General features: G+C 41.1%; 1 protein-coding gene and 1 pseudogene across 4 annotated transcripts in view; both read left to right on the top strand.

Annotated features, from left to right (window-relative positions):
* Nucleotides 1-7275, top strand: part of ARFGEF3 (ARFGEF family member 3) — a 175425-nt gene extending 168150 nt beyond the window's left edge. For all 4 annotated transcript variants that reach the window (XM_055324697.1, XM_055324698.1, XM_055324700.1 and 1 more), the window contains one exon: nucleotides 1610-7275. In XM_055324697.1, coding sequence (XP_055180672.1) covers nucleotides 1610-1801 — 192 coding nt within the window. In that variant the 3' untranslated portion in view covers nucleotides 1802-7275. The remainder of the gene's footprint in view (nucleotides 1-1609) is intronic.
* Nucleotides 7276-15422: 8147 nt separating this feature from the next.
* On the top strand, nucleotides 15423-16913 carry LOC129509268 (T-complex protein 1 subunit beta-like; annotated as a pseudogene).
* The last annotated feature ends 2234 nt before the right edge of the window (nucleotides 16914-19147 follow it).

Here is a 19147-nt window from a genome sequence, read left to right on the forward strand (position 1 = left end):
GAGCTCTTGGGTGACCAGGCACATTATCAATAAGCAGGATTATTTTAAAAGGAATCCTTTTTTCTGAGTAGTAGTTCTCAACAATGGGCTTAAAATATTCAAGAAACCGTGTTGTAAACAGATGTGCTGTCATTCCAGGCCTTGTTGTTCCATTTATGAAACACAGGCGGAACAGATTCAGCATAATTCTTAAGGGCTCTGGGATTTTCACAATAGTGAATGAACCCTGGCTTCAACCGCAAGAGTCACCAGCTACGTAAGCTCCTAACCAGAGAGGCAGCCTGACCTTTGAGGCCAGGCAGTGACTTCTCTCTAGCCATGAAGTCCTACATGACATCTTTCAACAGAAGCCTCTTTTCATCTACATTGGAAATCTGTTGTTGGGTGTAGCCACCCTCATGAATGACCATAGGTAGACCTTCTGGAGAATGCAGCTTCTACATCAGCACTTGCTGCTTCACCTTGCACTTTTCTGTTATGGAAATGGCTTCTTTCCTTAAACCTTATGAACCAACCTCTGCTAGCTTCAGACTTTTCTTCTGCAGCTCCCTCATCTCTCAGCCTTCACAAAATTGAAGAGAGTTAGGGCCTTCCTCGGAATTAGGTTTTGACTTACATGAATGGTGTAGCTGCTTTGATTTTTTTATCAAGACTATTCAGACTTTCTCCAGAACAGCGCTAAGGTTGTTTCTCTTTCTTATTTGTGTGTTCCCTGGAGTAGCACTTTTAATTTCCTTCGGGAGCTTTCCCTCTGCATTTCCAGTGTGGCTAACTTAGCCCAGAAGGAGACTCTTGTGCCAATCTCAGCTTTCAACATGCCTTCCTCACTAAGCATAATCATTTCTAGCTTTGGATTTAAAAGGAGAGACCTGTGACTATTCCTTTCACTTGAACACTTAGAGGCCATGGTGGGGTTAGTAATTGATCTAACGTCACTATTATTGTGTCTCAGGGAATAGAAGGGCATGAGGGGCAGGAGAGAAATGGGGGAACTGGTCAGTGAAACAATCAGAACAGACACATTTATTGATTAAGTTAATGGGCACAATTTATGGCACCCCGAAACAATCACAATAGTAACATTAAAAGATCACTGATCACAGATGACCATAACAAATAATAGTAATAATAATGCAGATGTTTCAAATATTGTGAGAATTACCAAAAGGTGACAGAGATACAAAGTGAGGTGAGCAAATGCTGTTGGAAAAATGGTGCCAACGATGGACATGCTCAACACAGGGCTGCCACAGATGTTCAGTTTATTTAAAAAAAAGGGGGGGGGTGAAGAAAAGAAAAAGCAGTGTCTGGGAACCACAGTATTGTAAAGTAAAATGCAATAAAACAAGGTATGCCTGGAGTCCATGAAACCTGAAAATAAGGTATTCCTAACATTAAAGGAGTCTCTGCTATTCCTTGTATATATGAACTTAAAATGACGACTTAGCCACATTAGTGGCTTCTAGCCACATTACATTAGTACAGACTGATTTATTTGCAACCTAAAGCCTAGGAGAATTCATTTGCAAATTGGCAGTGCTTAGCCACACCTGAGTTCGAATGAATCCAGAGGAGAAAGCTGCTAATTCTCCTCCATCCTTTCTCCTAGGCATGGACCAACATGGTGCTAACAGTCCTCAACCAGATTCAGATCCTTCCGGACCAGACCTTCACGGCCCTCCAGCCCGCCGTGTTCCCGTGCATCAGCCAGCTGACCTGTCACGTGACCGACATCAGAGTGCGCCAGGCTGTGAGGGAATGGCTGGGCCGAGTGGGCCGGGTCTATGACATCATCGTCTAGGAGCGCCCCCGTGAGGAAGTACAGGAGCGAAGGGCGGAGAGTGCCTGCCAGCCCGACGGAGGGCGTCTTCCCCACCACCAGCCCCACTGAAACCAGTGTCCGTGTCACCAGTGAACAGTTGGCCGCTCCCTCGCTAATCAGTACTGGGGCCGTTCTGGACGCTCACCTTGTATCCAGAGGACACAAACGATACTCTGATTTTGCACATTATTTCAGAAAAGTCTTCAGTCCTTGACACATTTCTAAATTTTGATGTTTATTTCCCAGTGCTTTTGCCTGCCATGCTATTCCCAAAAGAGTCCCTTTTCAAGGACTACTCCTTTGAAAACACTTCACTGGTCCATTTGTTTTTTGTTTTGTTTTGTTTTGTTTTGTTTTGTTTTAATGCAATTGTTAAGAAAATATCCGCTGGTAAGTCAAGCTGATGTGCAAGCACTCAGGCATCTAGTAGCAGACGTTCTTCATCGGAGGAAGATATCTATTATGGTTATGGGCTTAGCAGGGAAGACAACAGCTGGAAAAACATATTCTTGGGTGTCATAATCAAGTAAGGGATGACTTCCTCTGTAAAATATTTCAGAACATTTCAAAGTTGTCCTAAATTGTCAAGATTTTCTGGTTGGTATTCACCAACTTACTTCTTCTTTTAAGGTACTGTTGTGCCTTTATTTCCCTATTTCTAAAGGAATAAAATGCTTTCCTGGCAGGGTTTTCAGTCTGTGTCCTGGAAACTTTTGACACACAGCTCCCAGTGATAGTGGCTGATACAGATCTCGCCAAGAGACATAAGACTGACCTGCCACCCTGGCTTCCCACCAGTCTCTGCTTTTGCTCCCAAGGCAAAACAGGAAAGGGAAAGAAAAAAAAAATGGTGCCTTAGTTTCTTGTTGCACAGACATTTTTATGCTCTAGCTATCTGAACATAAGGCAGAACATTGGGTTTTTAAGAAAACAAAACATTTAAATGCAACTCCTTTTGTATCCACACCCTTGGAGGAAAGGGTTCCTTTCCAAGGAACCCTCCAGTTCTCCATCCAGTGAGCAGACTTCTCAGGGAACGGGGCAGGAAGTGTGGGGTGGCAGGGAGACAGCTGGAAGGGGTGGGAAAGGAGACTGGGACGAAGTCATTTTAAACCTTAAATATTATACAACCATCACGTGAAATTACAGTGTCAGGCAAACAGGCTCTAGTCTCAAAAGAAAAAATAACTAATGGAGAAGGGGACACAATGAAATTTAGGAAATTAAGTTTTTCAATTTAAAATATGTGTTCTCTCTGGCAAGTAAATTTATCTTTTGTCTGAGGTCTTTCTAAATGGCTGTTCTATATGGACATTTCTTTTGGATAGTACTAGAAAATTAATTTGGAATCCTTATATTATTTACAATATACTTCACAGTTCCTAAATTATAATGATTGAAACATCAAGTCTTTGGTAGAGAAGCAAGGATTTACAACTAACAGCTTTATTAAGTGCTGTTATTTGTAAACTTTGTCTTCCTTGCGAAATATGTAACTATCTACAAGGTTAAGATGAAGACAGGGTTCCCTGATTTATTTAGCCAATATGAAAGAACCACATCATTCCTTATACCATCTAAAGATCACCACAGAGTCCAGAAGATATATTTCCAGTTCCATGACACACTCTTTTTGCCTTCAGGTTTTACTCATTAGACAAATAAGTTTAGAAGCAAATCAACTCCTTGATCTTAACAAGCAGTGAATTGTTGGGATAGTAATGAGCTGTATTCTATACTTTTAAATTGTTATATTTTGGAAATAGAATTGAAAGTTGGGTACTTTTTTTATTTTAACAAAAGCCACAAAAAGAAATAGAGCCACCAAGATGTACTGCTTTTCTGAGATTTGGTTCCCCTTTGTGAGCCCATGAGGACTCCAAAATTCACTTTAGGGGTGGGAAATAAGCTTCATTAGAGAAGAGTATCAAATCAGAGTGATTATGAAATGTTTATATGTAGCAACCTCTTATAAAGTATGAAAATTTGAGGGAAGCCTGTCTGTGTAGAATGTCATGTCCTAGAGTATGTTAATTGCTTAGAAATCAGAATCCATTCTCCCATAGACGCTCTATTATGAGATCCAAGGCTAGTTTATGAAAATAAACTGTACGTTCAAGAATTAAAAAGTGAGAAAACGTACATAGTTCTTTACCTACCATTTTTAAGAGGTTTTTGACCCCTTTCCATCATCTATTCTATAGCCTACCCCATGGCCCACATTGGTCTCCACCCACCTCTGTCCCCAGCATACTCTGTGCTTCACATCCACATCAGATTTCAACAAGAAAGTTAGCTAAACCACCATAATACCTCCCAGAGGTATCTGTGATTGTCAAAAAAGATATTGCCTGATGCAAATAATCTCTAACAAACAGAACATCAGGTCACAATGAAGTCTGTCATCTCCAGGGGTGGAGAGGAACCCTTGTCTACCAAGGTAGACAAGGGTTCCCTTTCCAGACGGCCCAGGTCAGCCTCTCACACTCTCCTGCTGTCTTGGTTTCTGCCTTTTCCGCTCTCTTCCTTCACTCTCGTTCTCCCAAGGTCTCTGAAGGACCAAGGTCAAGACGGCCTTTGTGGTTAAAACAGTTCTTACCATACATTTACTGATCTAAGCAGAATAAGATTTTGCACATTGCTTTCAATTGCCCATATTTACTGCCAAAAGTGTGTTACCCTAAGGTTGAGATTTATTTTTTAATATTTTGGTAAAGTGCATCTTGAAAGCATCTAGAAAATTCAGTATTTAGGAATTCCTGACAGCCAGGTAGACCACACTCATCATCAGATTTCTCCTTGCCCTAAGAGCATAGGTTTGATGGAGTTCTAGGATTTCCCCTAGTTCTTGCCTCTCCTGATTAGCTTTTAAAAATGCTTGGGCTGCCTCTTTACAACATCTTATTCTCTCTCCCCTTACGATTATTTTCTAGCCTTCTCCATCAATACAAAACTAGGGCATTTTCTACCATCTTTATGCTATTTAATGACTGACCAAGGCAGATGTTAACACACATAGCTCAGATTAAAATATTTGCAATCAAACATGACAAAATATTAACAAAATTCAAAAGTACCTTTAAGTGGAAGCCTCTTGGTATGATACCTCCAGGCTTTTAGTTCTTGTTTTAAGAAGAGGCTTATACAGAGTGAGTGGAGAAAGTCAAATGGCCTTAACCATAAGAAGGTAATGTGATTGTATAATAGATATCCCTGACTCTCCCCAAATACATCACAAGACTGCTTAGGTAAGACAGTTTTCTTTCTCAGAAAGAAAATCCATTTGTGTCCACCCATCAAACTAAGCAGAATGAAGACCTTTGTTTGGAGCTGATAACCACAAGAGGTTATAAACAGCAGGGAGGCGGTGACATTTGTCGAATGCCACTGTGAATGTAGACCCTTTATCTACATTAGCATTTAATTTTCACAATGACCTTGTCAAATAGGCATAGATTTCCTCATTTTTGTTCAGCTGAGGATACAGACCCAGAAAGGTTAAGAAATTTGCCTGAGATAACCAGTAAATGGCAAAGCTGGTTGTGAGAGAGGTGTTCCTAAATTCAAAGGCCATGCTCTACAACATTGTGCTCTAAAAGCACAGGGGAAACACTTTAGTGTTTTAAGGAATTAAACAGTTAAAATGAGTGGAAAATATCTGATTGACATCCCAGATCTGCTATGTTATGGGAATTTTTCAAGTAAGGTTTAAAAAAAAAAAAAGAAAAAGCTTTACATAGAAAGATCATATATAACATAATATTTTGAGTGTTTGAAAATAAAATAAGGTCTGAACTTTAATCTTCAAGCAGGCCCTCGGAGGTAATTTACAAAACTTGCCAAATTAGTTGGAAATGATAGAATAATATTGTTCATGGCCAGCTGTTATGCAGAAAAGCATGGCAGTCTGTGGCCAGAATGACATGCAAGGTTGGTTCAATTTAATCACTCAGAATAAAGTGCCCTGTAGCCAACAGTGCCTCTCTACTTGCTTCCCTGGGAAGTGTACAGTAGCAAATACGTAAGTCATCATCAAAGTTTGGGAATATGCAAAATAAATTCTAACCAGTTTTCAAATGCACTCTTTCCGAAGAGGCAGCAACGGGTAAGACAAGATTGTTTAAAGATCCGGGTACTGAGGGCATCAGGTCAATATCCATAGCAACCATGTGCCACATGCCTAAATATTTCTGCATATTCTGCGGAGACAGGCAGAAAAAAAAGTCCAACACGTTTCATTAAGTGAATAACAAAACTTAGATATGCATGGGTACCACTTAGGTGATCCTAGTGACATTTAGTGTGGCCTTAAAAAAGCAAGAGACTCTTTTTAAGCACTTTTTATTGGAAATATGAACTTGTTATTGGGCAAGCTTTATGAAACTAGTATAGAACTCATAATTATGCTTCATCAAGAAAAATTGTGTTCTCCTCCCTCATAGTGAAGCAATCTAGAAAATTGTCTCTCCTTTTGTGAGATCCTCTTCCTCTGCTTATAATGTTTGTATTTGATGTGGAAGTAACAAATAGTTTAATACAAAGTGTTGGACTAGAACACCATTTAGATTTCCAAAACACAATTATTGCTTCAGGGAAAACAGACCAAAAAAATTATCCCCGGGGATAATCTATGAGAAACTCAGTTGGGAATAATGCTCAATTTCCATATAAATGATGGCACCACTTACTAATTGAAGAAAACTCAATGCCACACCACTAGCACCATACAAAACCTTTCCCCTCTATCTTTGTACAATAATGCATGAGAGTTCCAGGGAGGAGAGACTGGCTGACCATCTTCGTGACAAAACCGTAGTCAACTGCGGGTGAATCCCATCCACTTATGCTCCTTCCAGGCTTTCAATCACCAAGAATTGTTTGTACTATTAGTTCCTATCCTGAAGGTTTATGTAGTGGTTGTGTGGTACTTTTGACTTTGTTCTAAAGTGGTTCTCAAACTTTAGCACACATGAGAATCACCTGGAGGGCTTGTTAAAACACAGGTTGTTGGGCCCATGCCCAGGGTTTCCAATTCAGTAGGTCTGGAAATTTGCTTTCCTAACAAGGACCCAGGTGAGGCCAATGCTGCTGGTCTGGGGACCATACTCTGAGAACTGCCTTGAAAAATTTTCCAGCTACTACCTTTAAGATCAGCCTGACTTATCAAGCTCTAGAGAAAACAACAAACAACCTTGGGCAGACAACTTGGGATTGGATTCTCTACAGCATTCCTATTCAACCTTCCCAGTTTCTAGGTTTATTATACCAACAATTCGGTTTTTTACAAGCTCAAAGACAATGAATGTATCAGTTCAATGGGACAGTGAGATCTGTGTAAGCTTTTCGTCTTTGTACTTAGAAACACTGGTTCTATGGATGATCATTTGTATCATGTTGACCCTTTGACTTGTACTGAGGTGATTTTAAATTTAAATACACAGTGTTTGAGTTTCTTCTGTCATACAGTTTTAATATTTCCATCTCAGCTCTGTTGCAATCTTGGCTCCTGGCTTCCAGAGGTTTTTGAGTCATTGCTTGCTTGCTAGTAGGTTTCTCTCTCTCATTAGTCACCCAAATATCAACACGTCAAAATGATATTACACTACTTGATGTACCTTCATCTTTCACTTAACTGTCTGGTGTAAATATTTTCATTTCCCGTGTACCTGTAAAGAGTCTACCAAGTGGTTTCATGAAAATTTGGAAACTGAATAACTCCCTTTTAGCAGTACATGTGCCTGTTTTAAGGACTTTTCAGTAAATGTGTTTCTGTTCATATCTGCACAGTGGAGACCACACTCCTCGTTTTCCAATTATGGGAGAAATGTACACATGTATCAATATGCTTTGGGAATACAATGAAATCATGTTAACTCAAGTGTAGGTGGGGCCTTAGTTGATTTCCTAACATTTTCTTTGATTAATTAGCCTTGGAAATTCTTTTCTTGCATTAAAAAAAGGTTCACGGAATAGTTCAAGAGAAAAAAATTAAGAACCTTTAAATTATCATCCGAGTATAAGCTATATTAATTACATATACTTCTTATTGATTTAAGTTTCTTTAAAACATTCTGCTTCAATACCCTAACATTGTTTAAATTAATTTAGATTTTTGTATGAGAAGATAATTACAGTATTTACTAGATTTAGTGAGATCAGAAACCATATCAAAGTGTTAATGGTACTAAAGAGTCGAGTTCTTGCCTCTGTGGATGGAAATAATTGAAGAGTTTTATTATACTTTTGTTTTCCATAATCCATTTTGGAAATTATGTGTGCTTTTAGCTCTTTTAATAGCAATTGATTTTCAAGTTAAATTTAAAATACTAATCTCTGGGAATAATCTTAGTCCCAACTTATTTTACCAATTGGTGCCAAAAAAGGGAGGGGGGAATCTAAAATCCAATCTTTTGAGCTACCACATAAAATATGTTTTCAAGTTAGGGAATCTCAAGCCCTGACACTACCAGCCACCAGTGGTCATCCATGACTACCTCATGATCATTTGCAGGCTACTTTGTATTCCTCCCTTGGCAGTTCTTTCATCTGTATTTTGTTGGAAGTTGTCCTCTGTAATAAAAATTGGTTTCCTGCTAAATAGGCAAAACTGGACAAAGATTAATGATTTTGATATTTTTGGTTTCACTTCAATTGAAACCATATGGTAGGATATCCAGGTATGGCATGATAGGGGCAGGAGCAGGTGCCTAGAGGGAAAGAGTAATTTCACTTATTTTTGTTTGTTGATTTGTTTTCAGTGGATGGGTGGGGGTGGGAGGAAGGGAGCTAAGAATAAGATGTTTATTGCCCTAATCATGCCAAAAAGTTATTATTCAAGATTATTTTCCTGCATTTCTAAGAGAAATAAATTACATTATAAACAGTTCCCCTACTACCACTTCCCATTATAAATAAAGCCAGAAGGTGGTAAGGGTTCTTTTATCCCTTCTTGTATTATGCCAAAGAATTGACTTGTTTTCATGCATAAAAATTGTAAGTAAAGCGTGGTATAGCCATAATTATTTGAGTCAGTATATCATTTTATCTATAAAATGCAGAATTCATCCTTGCAATCCCATTCACCAGGAGCCTTGAAGCATTTTGTTTACTCCAAAGGACTTGTCAAGGAAATATAATTTTAATTTGCCGCCTTATTTAATCAGTTGCTCACATTAATATTTTTTTAAAACCCTGAAACTATCCTCCTTTATATGTTGATAAACTGTTTGATAGAATTTGTCTGTTCATTGTTTAACAGGTCCCTGTAAGCAAGCTTGCAAGTGTATTTTGTGTACATTTTATCTGAGGTGAAAACGAAAATTCTAAAGAGAAAATATTTTAAAAGATTGTATTTATGTTGCTTGTGTTGTAGAATAAAAATTCAAATGCATTAAAAATATGTGAAACAATTTTCTTTACATAATAAATATATCTAAATAATTTATGTAACTAGCCTATGTTTATAGAATTCAGCCAAAGAATCAGGTTCCTTTCTCCATGGCATTTCACAACTGAATGAAGAGGCCCCTTCCAGTTCCATAATACAAAGATGGTCACTGTTAACAATTTGGTACATGCCTAGAAAGTACATTTGAAGAAATACATATTACATATATATAATATTTTTAATAGTTATTTTTTTAAGCATGCTTCACACCCAATGTGGGGCTTGAACTCACAACCCCAAGATCAAGAGTCACATGCTCTACCAATTGAGCCACCCAGGCACCCCTATAATTTTTTAAAATAAATTCATACTATCAGTAGATATTGGTGGAATTTGTTCATTATAAAAATTACCTTTTTTTCGTAAACAACTAATAGGAATAATACTATTAGAAGGTAATATTGAAAAGAACATACAGCCACTTTTAACATCATGGTCTTATTTGATTGCAGCTTTATCACTGTTTCAAAAGCCTATAATAGTATAAGCCTAGAAATCGTCATGCCCAAATTGTGGAAAAGTGGCCATTAGAAGGATCAAAGTACAGGCTGCCAAAGGGATGGAATTTGTGTACGTGACCTTAAACCATGATTCTCTTTCTATCATACACTGGGAATCTCACAGTTTTACTACTAAAACATAGTCACCTCTCTCCTATGGCTGAAATAAAACTACAATAGATATGTACTTTGCATACAGACATCACAAATGTAAGTGACCCCCCATGTTTGTGGGTGGAGGTGAGGAGGGCCAAGAATGCCCTGGACTTTCGCCAGAAAAGCAGAGTTCACATCCCAAGCCTTGTGGCTTCCTGGGAGTGGGAAAATCATACAATTTTGAGTACAGAGTTCAAGGTTCCCACTCTGCAAAATAAATATAAACTCTAACTTCAGGGCTGCTTCAAGGTAGCATGAAAGCCCCAATGTTGCAGTGCTGTGTAAACACCAATGACTAATAAATGCAGTACAACTATGTGCTGAAGGATAATCCGTCTCATAAATAGCACCACTATTTTGCAAGATGATTTATGCTTGAAACCTCATGTATACATATCCTTGACATCTATATCAATAAATGCACTACAACACAGAAAGCTTAACATTTTGTGCTAGTCTTATACAAGGAGGTTGGCAGCTCAGATGTAGATCTCTTCAATCAAATATTTTGGAAATAAGTTCTAGGTCAGTAACCAGTTCTTCCATTATTGATATCCTGCAATGAATATAATACATGCATAAACCTGTATGTATTTCCTTAAAGGAGACTTGATATGCTTCAACTATTTGGCTTCTGATCAAAACTTGTATAATTCAGCTTTGATAAATATTTCATCTCACTCATTAAAAACTCACTTTCCCATCTGGCGTCAAGGTAGGTTCAATAAGCAAGTGAAAATAAAATTGAAGCATAATGTAATATTGTGGCTTTCACATATCAACCGGCATTCCTGTTATCTCAAGCCTTTGAAAGAATACTCCAAGCATGACTTTTAGCTCTTCCTTGTTGTTTTTATATGTAGATTCCTAGTTACAACATCAAGTGATGGGTGCCCTGAATCTGCCCCCTAATTTAATCTGGTTGCTCAAAATGTTCTGTTGTCAAAGAAACAAACTATCCAGCTTAATGATCTCATGCAAACAGAGAGAGGGCAACAGCATAATTAAATCCCAGAGAAGCAGTTTCTAAGTTAAAAAAAAAAAAAAAAGATTATTTCAACATGAAGGGATCAAATTCACAACAGTTTATTTTTTTTTAATTTTATAAATTAATTTTTATTGGTGTTCAATTTACCAACATACAGAATAACACCCAGTGCTCATCCAGTCAAGTGTACCCCTCAGTGCCCGTCACCCATTCACCCCCACCCCCCGCCCTCCTCCCCCTCCACCACCCCTAGTTCATTTCCCAGAGTTAGAAGTCTTTATGTTCTGTCTCCCTTTCTGATATTTCTCACACATTTCTTCTCCCTTCCCTTATATTCCCTTTCACTATTATTCATATTCCCCAAATGAATGAGAACATACACTGTTTGTCCTTCTCCGGTTACTGTGGCCAAGTTCAAAAAGGGTGTTGCCTGAGTTCTCCTCTGGGATTTTGATGGAATCTTGTCTCACATTTAGATCTTTCATCTATTTTGAGTTTATCTTTGTGTATGGTGCAAGAGAGTGGTCCAGTTTCATTCTTCTGCATGTGGATGGCCAATTTTCCCAGCACCATTTATTGAAGAGACTGTCTTTCTTCCAGTGGATCGTCTTTCCTCCTTTATCGTATATTAGTTGACCATAAAGTTCAGGGTCCACTTCTGGGTTCTCTGTTCTGTTCCATTGATCTATGTGTCTGTTTTTGTGCCAGTACCACACTGTCTTGATGAACACAGCTTTGTAGTACAACCTGAAATCTGGCATTGTGATGCCCCCAGATATGGTTTTCTTTTTTAAAATTCCCCTGGCTGTTTGGGGTCTTTTCTGATTCCACACAAATCTTAAAATAATTTGTTCTAAGTCTCTGAAGAAAGTCCATGGTATTTTGATAGGGATTGCATTATACGTGTAAATTGCCCTGGGTAACATTGACATTTTCACAATATTAATTCTGCCAATCCATGAGCATGGGATATTTTTCCATCTCTTTGTGTCTTCCTCAATTTCTTTCAGAAGTGTTCTGTAGTTTTTAGGGTATATTTTGAGAACCATTTGAATGGTAAATGGTTCTCCAACCTTTTATTTTCAGGTTGTAGGTGTCCTTCTGTCTAAAATGAGTCTCTTGTAGACAGCAAATAGATGGGTCCTGCTTTTTTATCCAGTCTGAAACCCTGTGCCTTTTGATGGGGTCATTAAGCCCATTCACGTTCAGAGTTACTATTGACAGATATGAGTTTAGTGTCATCATGATATCTATTTAGTCCTTGTTTTTGTGGATTGTTCCACTGAACTTCTTCTTAAAGGGGCGTTTTAAGAGTCCCCCTTAAAATTTCTTGCAGAGCTGGTCTGGAGGTCACATATTCTTTCAGTTCCTGCCTGTCTTGGAAGCTCTTTATCTCTCCTTCCATTTTGAATGAGAGCCTTGCTGGATAGAGTATTCTTGGTTGCATGTTCTTCTCATTTAGGACCCTGAATATATCCTGCCAGCCCTTTCTGGCCTGCCACGTCTCTGTGGAGAGGTCTGCTGTTACCCTAATATTCCTCCCCATGAAAGTCAGGGACTTCTTGTCTCTTGCTGCTTTAAGGATCTTCTCTTTATCTTTGGAATTTGCAAGCTTCACTATTAGATGTCGAGGTGTTGAACGGTTTTTATTGATTTTAGGGGGGGATCTCTCTATTTCCTGGATCTGAATGCCTGTTTCCCTTCCCAGATTGGGAAAGTTTTCAGCTAGGATTTGTTCAAATACATATTCTGGCCCTCTGGCCCTTTCGGCGCCCTCGGGAACCCCAATTAAACGTAGGTTTTTCTTCCTTAGACTGTCATTTATTTGCCTTAATCTGTCTTCATGGTCCCTTAATTGATTGTCTCTTTTTTCCTCAGTTTCCCTCTTTGCCATTAACTTGTCTTCTATGTCACTCACTCGTTCTTCCACCTCGTTAACCCTCGTCGTTAGGACTTCTAGTTTGGATTGCATCTCATTCAATTGATTTTTAATTTCTGCCTGATTGGATCTAAATTCTGCAGTCATGAAGTCTCCTGAGTCCTTAATGCTTTTTTCTAGAGCCACCAGTAGCTGTAGAATAGTGCTTCTGAATTGGCTTTCTGACATTGAAGTGTAATCCAGATTTTGTAACTCTGTGGGAGAGAGGGCTGTTTCTGATTCTTTCTTTTGAGGTGAGGTTTTCCTTCTAGTCATTTTGCTCAGTGCAGAGTGGCCAGAAACAAGTTGTATTGGAACACGGGGGAGTATCACTGGTCCGTCCAGCTGGTCTTCTGGGGGAGGGGCCTGCTGTGCTGATTCTCAGGTGTTAGCACTTGGGGGAGCTGCTCTGCCCCTGCCTGCTGCAGGGCTCAGCGGGGGTTGTTTACCCCGTGAGGCCCCAGGAGGAACAGCCGCAGTTGCTATGGCAACTCTGGAAGCCTGGATTCAGCCTCCGCAGGAACTACGGGGCTCGGGGCTCTCGGCTCTCCGTCCGCAGGGCCTGGAGGCTCCGGGGCGGGGCCGCTGATCTGCTCAGCTCCGGGCAGGAGCGTCCTCGCTGTCCTGGGCCCTCCCGGCCTCTGCCTGTCCCGGGGGAGGCCGGATCCTGGGCTGTGTCCCGGCGCCCTGTGCTCCGGGGCCTGCGCTGTGGGATTCGCGCTCCCGCCCTGCAGCCCCCTCCGCGGAGCCGCCGCCCGAGCCCCTCCGAGCTGCTCCGGCCCCGCCGTGCGCGCTGCAGCCCTTAGGGAGCTCGGAGCACTCTCCCGGGGCGCAGGTGTCTGTTAGTGTCCCCGGGAGCCCGAGGGCATCCCCGCCCTCCTGGGTCCTGCTCCACCTCCCTGCGAGCCCCTTTCCGCCCGCCCGGGAAGGTTGGTGCAGCTCCTGCTCCTCCGGGACGGGGCTCTCCTGTCCTGGGGACACTCGCCCCGGCCTCAGCCCGGCTCCTCGCGGGGCCCCTCCCCCTCGGAGGCCTTTTGTTCCTTTATTTCTTTTTCCCCGTCTTCCTACCTCGATAGAAGCGCGGACTCTTCTCACTGTAGCGTTCCAGCTGGTCTCTCTTTACATCTCAGGCCGAATTCGTAGATTTTCAGGATGGTTTGAAGGTTATCTAGGTAATTTGGTGGGGACAGGTGATTTGGGGACCCTGCTCTTCCGCCATCTTGCCCCTCCTCCTCACAACAGTTTAGAGCTGGGAACTCAAACACTGAACTTCAGTTAACTTTGACATAGTTTCCCAGTCTCTGGCAGAGAATAACCTTCAAGAAGATAAATTAGATAATGAATGTTGTGATGCAGAAGGCTCCATTATAACTCAACTTGAAAAAATGAGTATTGAAGTTAATTTACCAATTATAGAGGAGAAGATAGTGTTGGCTATATTTTGGTTAAAAATTCAATATACCATCGAATCAGTAAATACTCAATGGGTTTTCTAAAATAACAATGGGTTATAAAAGCAACATTATTCTAAAAGCCTAGAATAGATTTTTCTTTTAAGTGGGAGGAATATATATTATTACAGACTGGTCAGGTCAAACCATTTGGAAATGAGCTTCTTGGAGCACATTCAGGAGCACAGTGCTAAGCCCTAACCCCTGAAGACCCTGGCAGTGTCTACATTAGTACAAGTTCAGGGAGTTACATTTTTACATTATTAAATTGGTCAATTTAATTTACTTAGCTCTTATTCCAATGGGGGAAAAAAGCCCGTAAAACCTGTGGGGATTAGAGCTCCGCCTAGAGATAAAAATAACATCTCCTCTCTGCAGGTCTCCCTTGGCCCCCTGCGGGGTTTGGCTAAGGTAGTGGGGGAAGATCATCCCTCGCACAGAGCTGAGCCTGCCTGCGCACCGCCCCCGCCCCGCTCAGCCACTCCAAGGAGAGGAATGGCAAGAAGTTAACATAATCATAAAATGCACAGAACTTATTACTTATCAGAATAACTGGGATTGTGTCTTTCACGAAACTGTTTCCTGGCCAATATTCAGGAATGGTAACACCTATGGATTTACGGGACCAGATCTCTGATCCAAAGATCACAGATGAATCTACCAGGCCACTTTTCTTCAATACAAGTTTTTCCTCAAAAGCATTAAGTGAAATCCTGTGATTAAAAAGTGTATCTGGGGGATCCCTGGGTGGCGCAGCGGTTTAGCGCCTGCCTTTGGCCCAGGGCACGATCCTGGAGACCCGGGATCGAATCCCACATCGGGCTCCCAGTGCATGGAGCCTGCTTCTCCCTCTGCCTATGTCTCTGCCTCTCTCTCTCTCTCTCTCTGTGACTATCATAAATAAATAAAAATTTAAAAAATAAATAAAAATTTAAAAAAAAAGTGTATCTGAGCGGCTTCTCTTCCCTCCGGTCCCGGGCGTGAGCCGTGAGGGGCGAGCGCGTGTGCCGAAGCCGCGGAACCACGGCGTCCCTTTGCCTCGCACCTGTGAACATCTTCAAGGCTGGAGCTGATGAAGAGAGAGCGGACACGGCTCGGCTGTCATCTTTTACTGGTGCCATTGCTATTGGAGACTTGGTGAAGAGCACCTTAGGACCTAAGGGCATGGATAAAATTCTATTAAGCAGTGGACGAGATGCTTCTCTTATGGTAACCAATGATGGTGCAACTATTCTAAAAAACATCGGGGTGGACAATCCAGCAGCTAAAGTTTTAGTTGATATGTCAAGGGTTCAAGATGATGAAGTTGGTGATGGTACTACCTCTGTTACTGTGCTAGCAGCAGAATTACTAAGGGAAGCAGAAACTTTGATTGCAAAAAAGATTCACCCACAGACCATCATTGCGGGTTGGAGAGAAGCCACAAAGGCAGCAAGACAGGCTCCGTTGAATTCTGCAGTTGATCATGGTTCTGACGAAGTTAAGTTCCGTCAAGATTTAATGAACACTGCGGGAACAACATTGTCCTCAAAACTTCTTACTCATCACAAAGACCACTTTACTCAGCCGTAGAAGCTGTTCCCAGACTGAAAGGCTCTGGTAGTCTGGAGGCAATTCATGTCATCAAGAAGCTAGGAGGAAGTCTGGCAGATTCCTATTTAGATGAAGGCTTTCTGTTGGATTAAAAAAATTGGAGTAAATCAACCAAAGCGAATTGAAAATGCTAAAATTCTCATTGCAAATACTGGTATGGATACAGACAAAATAAAGATATTTGGTTCCAGAGTAAGAGTTGATTCTACAGCAAAGGTTGCTGAAATAGAACATGCCGAAAAGGAAAAAATGAAGGAGAAAGTTGAACGTATTCTTAAGCATGGGATAAATTGCTTTATTAACAGGCAGTTAATTTACAATTACCCTGAACAGCTCTTTGGTGCTGCTGGTGTTATGGCTATCGAACATGCAGGTTTTGCAGGTGTGGAACGCCTAGCTCTTGTTACAGGTGGTGAAATTGCCTCTACCTTTGACCACCCAGAACTAGTGAAGCTTGGAAGTTGCAAGCTTATTGAGGAAGTCATGATTGGAGAAGATAAACTTATCCACTTTTCTGGGGTAGCCCTTGGTGAAGCTTGTACCATTGTTCTGCGTGGGGCCACTCAACAGATTTTAGATGAAGCAGAAAGATCTTTGCATGATGCTCTTTGTGTTCTTGCCCAAACTGTGAAGGATTCTAGAACAGTGTATGGAGGAGGCTGTTCTGAGATGCTGATGGCTCATGCTGTGACACAGCTTGCCAGTAGAACACCAAGCAAAGAAGCTGTTGCGATGGAGTCTTACGCTAAAGCACTGAGAATGCTGCCAACTATCATAGCTGATAACGCAGGCTACGACAGTGCAGACCTGGTGGCCCAGCTGCGAGCGGCCCACAGTGAAGGCAACACAACTGCTGGCCTGGATACCATCGGAGATATGGCAGTACTGGGTATAACAGAAAGTTTCCAAGTGAAGCGACGAGTTCTTTTGAGTGCAGCTGAAGCAGCAGAGGTGATTCTGCGTGTGGACAACATTATCAAAGCAGCACCAAGGAAACGTGTCCCTGATCACCAGCCCTGTTAAACATTCCCATGTGCTGTTGAGCTCTGGACCAGTTAGTTCATAGCAAAGTTGTGTTTGAAGGACTTCGACCTCTCAAAGAAGACTGTGGAATCGAAGTTTATCTGTGGCTCTTATATCCTTAAGTTTGGACATATAACTGACCTTCTATTTTAACATGGGTCTAATTTATTTGCTGTTTCATTTTCCATAAGATTCAGATGATTTAAAAGTTTGTTTCTCATACTGTGCATCAAAATAAAAATTTGAACGATTAAAAAAAAAGTGTATCTGAGATATTAATCTATGCTCTTCTTCCTTCCAGTGTTCAGTAAGTAATTGGCGGGATGGCAGTGAATTGCCTGGGACATTCTCTGGCTCTTCTATCCCAAGATCCCATGCCATACACATCTATATACACGTGTGTGTACACATAGTTGGGGAGGGATCTTAATATGGGTTTTGAGGGAAGAGTGTCATAGAAAGGGAAAGTGTAGACAAACCCTCTAGGATAGAGACATAAGGGGAGGGAATTCCTTTGTCCTTGACTAAGAGTGAACTCCCAGGGCTATAAGGAAGAGGGAGAAGAGATTCAGTAACAGAAAGGCTGCAGGTCAGGAAAGACCCTTACAATGACAAGAGAGTAAGAGCCCAGAGGAGGCCAGCCTGCAAGGTGTTCCTTGGCTGCAGGTTGGCCAGCTAGCCTAGGAAAAAGTCCCAGTCCCTGGCCATGGCATGGGTAGCAGAAAGATCTCCATACTTCATGGTGTAGAAGCAGCAAAGTGAGCAGCCACTATGACAGAATGGAAGCTCAGAACACTTATTTTTTTCCATCAAGTCGGAGAAAAATAAAGATCAAAATTTGATATATGAAGTTGTGGGCTGAATTAATACCTGATTTCATAATGAATAATCTAAAAACCACAGTATGTCTGGTTTTGTAAGGCAATTGGAATAGGGGTGGGAGGGGAGACAGTGGTACCTACAAATGCGAAGTTATTTTCAAGGAAGGGCCAACTGAGTTGGCAACTGACAAGACCTCCCAAGTTCAATGTCAGTGGCCCTCAATGTCAAAAAGTTGTCTGCCCTCTTGTGGAGCAAGACAGTCTCATCAGATCATCTTCCATCAGGCTCCAAACTGTCTCTTCTTAGACGTGTGAACTGTCTCAACAAAGTGCAATTTGGTTCCTCCCAATGGGCAGGGCTCCAGTTGCTGTGGATAAACCCAATCAATGTGCTGAACCTGATTCCATAGCCTTCCTCCTCCTCACTTCTGGGTGAACCTAAGCTGCTCAACTCCTTCTCTGCCAGCAACTCCAATAGCCCCACTTCAGGTTTTCCCTAATCAGTAAAAGACAGCACCCACTCCATGTGGTTATAGACAAATACAGATTTAGAACTAGCTTCTTTATGTGATCATCCTGAGAATCACAATAGGACAACAGCTTACAGCGTAACTTCAAACTCTATCAAAAACACATCTCTGCTACCTACAAGCCATCTTCCCACATAGCTCAATTAAGCCCATTACTAGCTCACTACCCTAGACAGTCACAAGTTGGGATGCCCATAACTACTATTTGACTGATTGTTGAACTTGCAGGTGTCCAGGCTTGCCTCACAAATTCTGACCCAGGAAAAATGATGCAGGGCTCAGGAATCTGCATGCAACAAGCTTTCAAAAATACTCGGACACAGATGACCTATGAATCACTCTTTCAAAATTATTCTAAGAATCTTAGTCTTATTCTATCTAATATTCTTATTCTAAGAATCTGAGATATAATATGACCTAAAATTAAAAGCTGTGTGTTTGGTCCTTAAATATAAGAGTTTAGGTGGAGGCCAAGAAATATTGTAGTGGCTCAAGCCTTTACCTGCCCAGATAGCTTCACTATACACCAGAGGTTTGTAACTTGGGATTCACAAGAAATTGGGGCGGGGGGGGGGGATCTGTGAACAAGAAAAGGAACAATTATAGCTTTATTTTCACTGACTTTTTTTTAAGTAATCTCTACATGAATATGGGCTCAAACTTATAACCCCAAGATCAAGAGTCACATAGTCTACTGACTGAGCCAGTCAAGTGCCCCTTCTTTTCACTGATTTCTAACTGAAATCTAACATACCCTTCAATTTTGAATATGGGTGACAAACTACCACGACAATGGCAGGCCTAGGACTGGTCGCCCATAGAGGTCACAGATCTTTCCCTACTGCAGATTCCTCAAAATTCCCATACTTGGGAAGCACTAAAGTTGCTATTAGAACCA

Source organism: Nyctereutes procyonoides, unplaced genomic scaffold (assembly GCF_905146905.1).
Source record: "Nyctereutes procyonoides isolate TBG_1078 unplaced genomic scaffold, NYPRO_anot_genome, whole genome shotgun sequence".
Lineage (NCBI taxonomy): Eukaryota > Metazoa > Chordata > Mammalia > Carnivora > Canidae > Nyctereutes > Nyctereutes procyonoides.